Genomic DNA, 11,990 nt, shown 5'->3' with positions numbered 1-11,990 from the left:
TTCCTCTCCTTCCTTCTTCTCCTATTAGGACTAGGAAAGGAGGAAACCTACTCCTACTAGGAGTAGGATTCCCCTCTTTGGGCACGCCCCTTGTGGCCGGCCCTCCTCCTCCTCCCCTCCTTCATATACGGGGGAGGGGGGCACCCCATAGACACACAAGTTGATCTTTAGCCGTGTGCGGTGCCCCCTCCACAGTTTTCCACCTCGGTCATATTGTCGTAGTGCTTAGGCGAAGCCCTACGTCAGTAACTTTATCATCACCGTCGACACGCCGTCCTGCTGACGGATCTCACCCTCGGCCTTAGCTGGATCAAGAGTACGAGGGACGTCACCGAGCTGAACGTGTGCAGATCGCGGAGGTGTCGTGCGTTCGGTACTTGATCGGTTGGATCGCGAAGACGTTCGACTACATCAACCGTGTTACTAAATGCTTCTGCTTTTGGTCTACGAGGGTACGTAGACACACCTCTCCCCTCTCGTTGGTATGCATCTCCTAGATAGATCTTGCATGATCGTAGGAATTTTTTTTGAAATACTACGTTCCCCAACAGTGCCGGCTCGCCCTCCCCAACCTCCTCCACAGCTTGCTTCCCCCCACGTGACTTGAGGGCGGCATATTGCACCTTGAACTTCTCCTCGTCCTTGATGACCCGAAAGCACTGGAAGAGGTTGAAGCACTTGCCATTGTGTTGGACCTTGAATGCCTCCAAAGCTTGAAATGGCTACAAAATGTTTCCATACAAGCATATGGGCAAATGAACACGCAAGCATGAACTTGATGACACAAAAGAGGGCGGCTTGCTAGCATACCATGTCTTGCATGCCGATGCTGCTCACAGGGCGGGCCTTGACGCTCTCAAGAGTGGCACAAAACTTGTTGCACTCTTGTTGGATCACCCATCACTTGGAAATGGACACCCACCCGCGCGTGCTCACAATTTGGTAAGGCGGAAACTTCTTGCGCTCATGAAACTCCCGGTGGACATGAATCCAAAAAGTTGAATGCTTTTGTTCGGCGCCCGTCTTGGGGTCTTGTCCAATGTCTCGCCAACACTCGCAAAGAAGCTTGTCCTCGACAGCCGTGTATGCCTTCGTGCGCTTGCTCTTGCGCTTCGAATTAGGACCGGCGGCTTGGTTGGCGAGCTCGTCCTCGAACAAAGGCTCCACTTCGATGTCGCACTCGTTCTCTTCCTCTTGCCCGTAGTCGTCCGGGAACTCGTGGTTGAGTGGGAAGCCGTCCAGGTCCATGTCGACCTAATCGCGCATGAAGGCCGCCTGATCGGGATCATAGCCAGCGGCCGGCATGAACGCTCCGCGGCTGTCCTGGCTTTGTGTCTCGTCACGATCGTAACCAGCGGCCGGCGCGCCGCCCTCGAAGATGAGGTTCTGCATGTAGTCCTCCTCAACGGCGGACGGCATTCCCACTCGTTGCCGCCGTGACGCGGGCGTTGGTGACCTCCTGCTGCGCGGCAGTGGCGACAGCGGCAGTCGCGTAGGCTTCATCCCTCGCGTCCGCGGCGTGCCTCCGGCTCTTCCTCTTGGCCGATTCCCTTACCCGTTGTTCAGGCGTCAGCGCCTTCTTTGGCTTGGGCGCGGCGACGGTCTTGCGCGGGGCACGAGGCTTGCCTTTGCCGGAGCGTCGAGGTCGTCGTCCATGGAGGGTATGGGCGGGAGCGCGCGCGGACGGGGTTTTTTTGGAGAAAATGGGGAGAAATGGTGGTGGCTGCCACCGACCGGCGGGCCCAGGGAGAGAGTAGGCGCGCGCGCACATCCGTCTCGTGTCCGTGCCGACGCAAATCCAGCTCAAAGTTGGGCCGGAAATGGGTCGCCATGCGGACGCCACTGGACACGCTTCAGTTTGGGTCGGTGCATTGGGCCGCTTTTTGTGTCCACGCCGATCCAAACGAACGCCAGCAAATGAAATGGGTCGCCCCATTGGAGTTGCTTTAAAGGACAGGTGGTTGATGTTTTCGTTTTCATGACAGAATCCGGTTCCTTCTTATCATAGTCTTTTGTGGCTATAGCATTATGCCAAATTAATCACATTGTCTTTCATGGCTATAGCATTATGCCAAATCAACCACAGCCAGATTTTGATTTTCAAAGGGATCTTGGCTTTCCATACATGTTTGAAAGGTCTAACAGGTTTGACAGTGAACTTGTTTTTATTATTCCATGTCCAAACTATTATGGTAAGGTTTTTACACAAGCTATTGGAGTTGCTCCTATATCATGAACAGTTTCGCTTGACAAAAAATGGCAGTTCACCTGTCGTTTACTGGAAAAATAGACAAGCATACAGATGCGGTCGGAGCTCGAATGCCTCCACACTCTAAGCTAGCCGTCCTGAACCAATCGCTTCCTCGCCATTGGAGGCTGGACCTCCACCAAAACAGCCCCAAGGCTCGAGCAGGACAGTGCGACAAGGACGGTCACAAACACAATAGTGAGGAACGACAGGAAGGCTGAGATTTCATGCATCTCATGACCAAATGGAAACACACTGAATTTAACATACTTCCCCATCGAGGCATCTACTGCATTTATACACAAACAGGGTTCGTGGGTATAACGATCAGCGCAACTCCAAAGCGACTAAGCCTAATATGGCAGCAGCAGCACAGTATCTTTCAGCCTTCTACAAAGAGCAGTCCAAAAAGGTATCAGGACGTTGGGCAGTAATTTCCTGTTGAAATTCTCTATTCCATAGATGACGAGGTCGGTTTATTTACACAAGCGCACCAGCGTACAAGATAACCACTCACAGTGCTCATCATAGAAATGTTCCAGACACACCAACGCACGTTGTTAACAGTCATATGAACACTGGGATGATCGGATATCATGACCAGGGCAGGCAGCAAAATCATCGATTAGACCTGGCGGCAGCAGGGAATTATGCAATCCAGATTACGTTTCCATGCTTCTTAAGATCAGCACCAATAGACGTGAGCTGCAAAATTAGGTGTAGTTTCAATTCAGGAGCAGTGAATTTATCTGGAACAGAATATAACATCAAACTTGAGATGCATATGAAACACCCAGCTCTTAGAAATGAAAATGGATCAAATAGTCAGCAAATTGATCATTCTTGTGCTGAAAAACAAAGGTAACTATGGAAGGCAATTACACCATCTATAAATGTATCAAAATTTGAAGACACATGTGTTCTAAAGAAAGCCCATAGGATACCCTCTATAGAGTACATAGATTGGTTAACTACTGAACTAAAATACTACTCCCTCCGTCCTGAATTACTTGTTGCGGAAAATATACCTCTACACCGATGATCAAGTCCAGATTGTCAAGAAAATGTTTGCAAACCAAGAAACTATAATGCACTAACGGGCCATTCTGATCAGTTGTTGGCAATAAGCAGCATGGAAAAGTTTGTAACCCCAAACTGCAAACTAACCATGGTGCCATGGCGAAAATAAGTTGAGAGCGGTTGCTGTTAAAACAATATTTCTGGACTCAGTAAACTTGTCGAATCATATAACCATTTCCAGAGCATGATTACAGTTTATAGTTCAATATATCTATTAGATTTAAACACTACTTAGCACATCCATCTGTTGTACAAGGAGGTGATTGTATTCTTATTAAACACAAGTTACAAAATTCTAAGCCTGATTGGACGTACACTATTTCCAAGTGACAACTTGAATATTTAAAAGATGCAAATGTTGGGTGTGAGATTGCTATAACGCTGTCTCCAAAAACGACGAACTGCAACAGTATTGCGGGATATTATTATGGTTTACCTTCTAGCCAAATGCATAAGGGTCATCAGCATATGGATTCAAGGAGCCCTCAGAAAATAATTCACCAATATTGGCAGGATGGGGACGGGATCCTGCAACAACCTGCAGAATGCCAATTCATAAATGTCAAAAGTAATGCAGAACATATGTCACGCAGAGAATCATCATGCTCAGAATGCTTGTCCATAGACAGTTTCTGAACAGATTTTTTATTGCAAAATCAATCACTGTAGAAAAGCAGAGCATGGCTAATGCTTTAAATTGTTTTCTTTCATGCTTACTCAGAACATTGCTAGATACAGTGGGTACACCAAGAGAAAAAAATGGTGACGTCACAAGAGAATAACAAGGAAACAAAGAGTGTGGACTGTGGAGCATTGGAGACTAACTGGTAAAAACACTCGAACAACATTTTCCTCACATTTTGAATGATATCACTGACTACAGTCTAAGGAAAAGTTGTAGCAAAACCTGGCTGCATTGCACCCCAGGCTTACAGTCTGAACTCTACATGGAGTGGTGTTCAATGTGCCATAGTAAATACTCCCTCCGTTCCTAAATGTAAGCCTTTTTAGACATTTCAAATGGACTATAACATACGGATGTATGTAGTAGACATATTTTAGAGTATAGATTCACTCATTTTGCTTCGTATGTAGTCATTTGTTGGAATTTCTAAAAAGACTTATATTTAGGAACGGAGGGAGTAAGATGCATGACTTCTTAAGAGAAACACAATTAGTTACCATTCTTGAATAATCAAACAGAACATATCATTTAGCTAGGATCAGGATTTCAAGAAAACCAACTAAGATTATGTTTGTAAGAGCGTCCATCTGAGGAAACATTAAACTGGAAAGTCTGTTAATACAAAAGTATTGGTTAAACCTTTGAAAATCAATACTGGGAAGTTGAAGTACACAGTTATCCTATATAACTAAGTAGTTGATCCCCACTAACATATTTATGTAATTAACCCTTATACAGGTTAATTTGATAAATGCCACTCCAAATCTGGCGATTCCAAGAAATGCCACTGCAATTTCCAAACTTTGGAAAATGCCATTTCCAGTGGCATTTTTCAAAGTCTGGAGTGGCGTTTTTCAAAGTTTGGTAATTGCAGTGGCATTTTTTTATGAATAGACATAATTGGAGTGGCATTTATCTAATTAACCCAATCTCTAATCAAATCTTACTGAAATATATTACAAGCAATTCCCGCAACAACGTGTGGGGTATCATCTAGTTTGTACTGATCATCATACCTTTCTTGTTTTTGTAACATCCTTGTCAAGAGTATTTTGCAATGACTTCTGAGTATTCGGTTCCTGGATGATAAAAGACAGTATTAAAATGAATGAACAGGCAGGCAATCAAACCCAAAGAAAAAACAGGAAAAACTTGTACCCCAAACATGACAGTGCTCTTAGTTTTCCTGCGCTTTGTGATTTTTCCATTTGCTGTCTCCACTTCATATTCATGGTGTGTTACCTAATTAAAGGAATGCCAAAAATGGCAATAAAATACACAGCATGTAAAGATGCATTTTCAGACTAACTGAAAATGGAACCTAGTTCATACCCAAAAATGGATGAAAGAAAGAATCTATATGTAACAAAAATCACCTTTCTGTGATTAGTAACATCCTGACTTGCTTTCTCTACCTTCCTCAGTACGTTAGAAATTGGCGAGTGTATAACTCCAGATATGTTTACATCCTGAAACACAACAGAGAACATTCAAGTTTGAAGTTTCTAAAATGCGGGGCAATCAAGTTTATCGTTGAAGAGAAGATATCTTACCTTCCGTTTGGTCTCAGGACCTGGACCTGGCAACTGAAGCTGACTTTCTTTTCTGACATATGGATCTCTCCTCTTTATCAATGGAAGAGAGAATTTGTAACTTAATTATTTCATAATGAATGCCTACAAGTTAATTATGAGATGAACTAGAAAGGAAAACCAGCAAATGGCTAACATTATAATAGTAAAAGGGCAGGATATGGACTGAGAAACTAAGTGATCCTGCCCCAAAATAACGAAATTATAATAAGCAATTTTTCAAGTAGAACATATGCGGCTATTTTTTTCTTGAATTCTTAACATGCTTTGCCACCAAGCAACAAAAATTAAATAGATACCATATACACATTGCTTAGCAAAATAGTGAAATGCAGTTACCAGGCTTGACAAGAGCATATACCTTTTTAGAATTAACTTCCTGATCAACTTGTTGACTTTCGCCCATCACTTTCCACTGTAACTGTAATAATGCTCTTTGCTTCTCCTCCTGCACCAAACACTGTTCAGTATAGTTTCGATTCACAGCCTTCAGAAGAAAAAGGTGTCAAGAATCACCACCTTTGACTTCTGAAGCTCCAGTTCATCCTGTAGTTTCTGACAATCTTCTTCATGTCGAATGTTCACTGTTTTTATTTGAGCTTCATGCTCTTGTCTGAGCGACGACAGCCTCTACATTTTTTTACAGATTTAGTTAGTTAAAAAAACTGACGCTATCAAAACATCTGGTTCAACTTATGACTGACCTCCCTCAATTCATTCTCACCCTGAGAACGAATGCGCTGCAATTCTTCTTTGTGATAAGCCCGAAGAGTTGATTCCTTAAGCTCATTATCCTGTTGAATTCTTGCCACCTGGATATCAGGAAACAACCTCCGTTGTCATTTCAGGAGAAAAACAGCTCTGCTGTACATCTTCACTATAGTATGCAGTATTCCCTAGTCCTGACAGACTGACACCATGCAAACAGTCTTTTGGACAAGTGTATACTGGTGCTATAATGAAGGATTCTACTGGTAACAATATGATTATGGAAGTTCCAAGATTGACAGCAGCATTTTGAGCATAGCTCTATCTGTACCTATACTAAATAGCATCTCTGAACTGCTTCTATTGCTAGACAACTATATAAAGTGGTTTCTGGTAAATTTTCCACTTCAAACATCAGGTATTTTGATTGCTTAAGATCTCATGATGCTTTAAACCAGTCTAAAGATCATTAGTAAGAAATATAAGAGCTTACAGAGGGAGTAATGTACATTGGTGAAATATACAGTGTGGTTTTCGAACTTTTCACCAGTATGTTACAGATAATTAAATAATAAAAGATAAAGTGGATGGAAATGTTACTCTAAAGCAGTTTGAAGATACTTTGAACTCATTTAGATGTCAGCGAGTACTTCCGTATAACTTCCTATACAGCTTACATGTCAAGTCTAATTAGAGCAAGAATACAAGATACCAAGAAAACTTGGCAGTTTTTTAGGTATTAAAGCCTCTTCAACAGTGAGCAACGTGCAAGAACAAACTTCCTTAGAAGTCTGACATGCGGTTATGTATCCATGCTATCTGAAGGCTAAGCTGAACCGTTCAGCTTACTTTGTTTACTACTCTAGTGCTAACATATTCCATCAAAATCGGTACATGCATTGTCATTATAACTAGATTGTGAATATTTATTTGTTTCAAAATAAATGTAGCCTTTATTGAGAAACCAAACTAGCTCTACCTACCACTGCGGCATGTTCCTCCTTAAGACGCATCAAGCACCTCTCAGATTCTCGCTTGTTCTCTAATATCTTTTCGTTGCATTTGTGCTCCATTTCCCTTATGAGTTTTTCTGCCTGAAATTCAGAACAGTAGGATAGACAGAGTAGCAATCATATTAAGATACCAAATATCTAGCATAAAGAACTTTGAAAGGGAAGAGATGATTTACCTTCTCTTTTTCAGCACTAATGATTTCTACCTTTTCTAATTCATATTTCTTACGGATGACATTGATTGCCTGGAAAATCATTTGTAGACTGTCATTTGTGATTCAGAAGAGAAGTGCTACACAATAAATAGAAATGTGATACCTGATCATTTCTGAGTGACAACTCTTTCAAATGTTTTGATAGCTCTATCTGTTTACCCTGAAGCATGAGATCGTACTGTTTTTTGGCCTCGGTAAGTTGACATTCTGTGGCAGCAAGTGATGCTTGGATCTGGGCAAGAGGTTGAAAAGGTTATATGTTGCCTACAGTTCTACACTCTACAGATCATTACATCATGAGATTGCAAGATATAATAAACACAAACCTGTAACTTTTGTTCCTCCAAACTCTTCTCTCTTTCTACAGAAGAAATATACAACTGTTCCTTCTCATCAAGAACACTGCGGAGCTCACTGATCTGTTTTTCTTGTGTGTCAACCTGCTGGTCACGCTTAGCAATCTCGCTGTGCAGTGATTCTGTATCGTTAGATTTCTCATCCAAAACTGACTGCACTCTGCCTAGAAGCTCCTGATTATCTGATTCTAGCTTCAAAGTCTTCTGTAACAGCTCTTCCTGCAAAATTCCAATTTCATGAGTAAGGAAGAATACAAGTTAAATAGTACTACCTCCGTTCCAAATTACTCGGCGCAGAAATGGATGTATCTAGAACTAAAATACATCTAGATACATCCATATCTGCGACAAGTAATTCGGAACGGAGGGAGTAGCAGTTATCTGTTTATTCGTAACCAGCTAGTTGCGAACCTTCTGATTTTCAGCAAGGCTAGAATCCTCCAGTAACTTTTGAACTCTCCCTTGTAGTTCCGAAGATAACCTTTCTAAGGAATTCACAATGGAGGCAGATACTTCTGCTTCAGACTCCAGTCTTCTGATTTTATCTTCAGCCACTTGGCATTCTTCTACATGCTGAACCATAACAGCTTCTTGAGTTTTTTGTAACTCTGTGATTCTGGACTTCAGTTCTCCAATTTCACTGTTGAGACCACTATTTTCTGATGTCAAATCTACAAACTGGTTTTGAAGATGTTCCAGTTTGTCCTTAGCAGATCTTGTTATCAGCAGTTTCTCCTCTTGGACCATTCCATAGTACTTATCAAATGAAGAAAGCAATCTAGCGACATGCCTTGACATTGATGCATGCTCTTTATCTAGCTCAGCTACCTTAGCCACAAAACTGCTAAGCAATTCATTAGCATCCTTATTGTCCTTGTACAGTCTTTCGACTTCCAGACTGTATCTCTGGTTCCTAAGCTCCAAGTCATTCTTTTCTTTTTCAGCAGATGCAAGGTTTTCTTTCAGGCAAATGCAAACATCTTGCTTTAGCTTTAACTCTTGCTCCATGCACTGCAAGCGGGAGTCAGCACACAATAAGCGGGATTTATTTTCTTCAACTGAACCCTCCAACTGTTTGATGAGAGAATCTGCATTAGAAAGCAAAGACAGCTTAATGCTTGTTATCACTACCGCTCGCTAATATGACTTGTCTCCTCAGTAAATTGGTACAGAAAAGCTAACACTTACCTTTTTCCTTTATGGTAGTATCATTTGCGTAAAGCTGTTCCTTGTAACTCTGATCCATTTCTTCTTTCTCTTGTTTGATCCGCAAAATCTCCTGTTTACCTGAGTAAATGGGACAGTTGACAATGTTATCACATTATTATGTAAATATTCCTGCTGAACATTTCACTATTGAGGGGTCAGCAAAAAACAGACCTGATGTGTTATCAATTGGGAGCTTTGCTCCTTAATTCGAAAAAAAGTTGTAAATATATTTAGCAGACTGCTAATTATTCTATCTATAAGCATATCATATAAATAAGCACAGAATTGAAAATGACATCAGAGTTTAGATGCATAAACAACAGTATAGCAGATAGGGGCACGCACATAGGCGATATGCAGTGTATAGTGGTGAGTTACCTAGTTGTCAGCATTCTAAAAGATTGGCACTAACTGAGAAGTGAGAAGAGACAAACCGACCTGACATGATGCTTTGTTCTGCACATTCCAGCTTTGCCGAGGAATCATGCAGCAAGCAGTTCAATTCATCTAAAGCTTTAGAGTTCTTCCCAAGCATCCCCTCGAAAAACTTCTTATCTTCCTCAGCTGCCATTGCATTGTTTTGCCAGTTAGATCTAAACAACAGGTGTGCATGAGAAAATGCCACAAAAAACATTACCTCTTTCTGCCTGACTTGCTAACTGCTGCAGAGTTTCAGTTAACTGATCGCACAGCATCTTTGTTGAGGAAACTTTTGAATCTAGCCCCTGCCAGAGCTTCGAATCCTCAGTCTGCTTTACCTTAAGCTTCATGTTTTCGTTGACAGCTTGTTGAAGCTTTGCTTCTAACATATTTATCTGTTCTGTTGCTCTTCTCAGCTTGGTATGCTAAAGTTATATAACGCGTGTGCATCAGTAATAGGATATTCTGTGAGAAACTAATTTAATATGTTGCTATGTAAAAATACTGCAATATGATATAATTTTGTTTTGTACTTGAGCCAACATGCCATGACAGCAGAGCACTGGAACATCTAAAGCATGAAGGGTGACTGGTAAAGTGGTAACCAAAATCTCATACATATGACATTCTGAATTTAATAGAACTAGATGCAACAAGCATATAAGTCATTGTGACACGGTGGTGATTATAAAGGACAAGCCTGTATTTAAATAAGTTCAGGACTAGCCATCAGAAATAAGCCCATTGAAATAAGATAAATGAGAAATGAGAAATCGGAATTTCACCTAATCTGCCATACGTTTAGCAGAACCTAAAGACAGAAACATATCCTATATTTTCCAGGTGAGCAATATACAGAGCTCCTTCACAAAAATAGGTCAACACTTTAAAGGATGGATACTACCAGAGAAACAAACACCGAGTATGCTTCATATAACATGCCATAGGTTTAGCACAGTTACATATATGTAACATATGGGGAAATAAAGGGAATCTAAACACCGCAGAAGGACGCATAAATCATGAGATTCAGACTACATATAACACATGCAGCCCCAGAACGATAAAGTTTCACATTAGTATGCTGTGCTACCACCTTTTTTGGTCTAGCATTTCACTGTCATGTCAATGTTGCATACATGATTAAACAATGGGTTAACAAGGATACTGCAGTTCATCTGTTTTGCACACAGAGTAATAAAAAACATCACAGGATCCAAGACAAAACGAGAAACAGAAAAACTACCCTTGTGTTATGCGAGCAGAGTAATACAACTGGGACATAGCATACAACTATGCAATTTTGGCATTGATGAACCAGAAGACAGATGGTCTTCAATCGGCTCCACCCAAACAGATAACAATTCTATGCAGAAACCTAATTAGTGGCACGGTGACAGGATGTTTGGCTAAATTTCAGAAACAATTCGCAGTTCATACAATTGAATGGTAGGAATTCGCTCAGTCAAGTGCCCGACAGATGACCAAAAACTGCATAATGTTCAGAAATGTACCGCCATTTCTAGATCAGACTTCACTGAAGCCTGCTCCTTGACTAATTTCTCTGCAAATAGACAGAAATTAAGAGGAATCGGGAAATCAGTGCAACGCACGAAATAAACAGCCTCCTCAATCAAAGCAGAGAGAGAGAGAGCAAATCGGTACCTGCTGTGATCTTAAGGTTGGCGAAGCTCCCGTATGTGCTACCTCCAGCATCCGACGAGGGCTTGGGGTTCGTGGCCTTCCCAGCCGTAGAGGTGGCACCAGCGAGAGATCGGAACCCATCGAGGCCCCTAAGCCCCGAGAGCCCTAGCTTCTGCATCCTGTCGCCGAACCCTAGGTTTCGCCGGGGGCGGGAGAACTGCGGCCAGAGCAGGAGAGGATCTAGATGGTTCACCCCAAATTTCTGGAGGTCGGTGGAATTTAACTAGTCGCAGCATGTCGAAATGCTCGTACCTCGGGAACCAACGGATAAAACCGCGGGCGGGGTTGAGATAGCGGGGGCGCGGTGAGGTGTAGGACGGGAACGGCGACGGCGGAGGCGACGCGCGTGAGAGGCGGATGGGTTGGGGTGAGGCGGCGGCGGCGGCGGCGGCGGCGACGCTATGCTACGTCACGGCGACGGCCGCAGCACTGGGGCGCACGGGCCGCGGAGGAGTGAGAGGGGGGGAGGAAGGTACTGGACGAAATGGCGGAGAGGACGGTGGAGGGGATGGGTTTTGACTCCGCGCTACAGAGTTCGCGCGCTTGGCCGCGCGGCTCGGTTTTGGGCCTGTTGGTTCGTTTACTTCTTGTGGGCTTCTTTCGGAATACATTTCCGTGTCCCCTACTCCTTCGTGGGGTTACTAAAAGAACTCCTTCATTTCTCAAAAAAAAAACTAAAAGAACTCCTTCACCAAAAAAAAAACTAAAAAACTCCTTCGTGGGGGAAAGCACAGGAAAATCGTTGCAACGAGACCAATGC

At 42.7% G+C, this 11,990-nt stretch overlaps 1 protein-coding gene across 1 annotated transcript; it reads right to left on the bottom strand.

Annotated features, from left to right (window-relative positions):
* Positions 1–2,471: 2,471 nt before the first annotated feature.
* Positions 2,472–11,700, bottom strand: LOC119355332 (synaptonemal complex protein ZEP1-like). Its single transcript, XM_037622119.1, has 20 exons — positions 11,483–11,700; positions 11,192–11,387; positions 11,041–11,090; positions 9,744–9,951; positions 9,545–9,670; positions 9,086–9,184; positions 8,309–8,985; positions 7,868–8,116; positions 7,645–7,773; positions 7,503–7,571; positions 7,297–7,407; positions 6,310–6,417; positions 6,125–6,235; positions 5,967–6,053; positions 5,567–5,638; positions 5,390–5,482; positions 5,172–5,255; positions 5,030–5,092; positions 3,765–3,866; positions 2,472–2,953 (listed from the first exon to the last, which is right to left on the bottom strand). Exons 2-19 carry the CDS (start codon positions 11,346–11,348, stop codon positions 3,768–3,770), a joined length of 2,592 nt encoding a protein of 863 aa, XP_037478016.1. The 5' UTR covers positions 11,349–11,387; positions 11,483–11,700; the 3' UTR covers positions 2,472–2,953; positions 3,765–3,767.
* Between the last annotated feature and the right edge of the window lie 290 nt (positions 11,701–11,990).

Source organism: Triticum dicoccoides, chromosome 2A (genome assembly GCF_002162155.2).
Source record: "Triticum dicoccoides isolate Atlit2015 ecotype Zavitan chromosome 2A, WEW_v2.0, whole genome shotgun sequence".
Taxonomy (NCBI): domain Eukaryota; kingdom Viridiplantae; phylum Streptophyta; class Magnoliopsida; order Poales; family Poaceae; genus Triticum; species Triticum dicoccoides.
This window is presented reverse-complemented; position numbering and strand designations above follow the sequence as displayed.

Bases quoted from the DNA above. Each gene is read 5' to 3' on its own strand.
- LOC119355332 (XM_037622119.1), bottom strand. From the start codon at position 11,348: ATGCAGAAGCTAGGGCTCTCGGGGCTTAGGGGCCTCGATGGGTTCCGA. The intron at 8,117-8,308 runs GTTCGCAACTAG...GGAATTTTGCAG, and splicing joins GCCTTGCTGAAAATCAGAAG to GAAGAGCTGTTACAGAAGAC. The intron at 3,867-5,029 runs GTATGATGATCA...GGCATTCTGCAG, and splicing joins ATGTTACAAAAACAAGAAAG to GTTGTTGCAGGATCCCGTCC.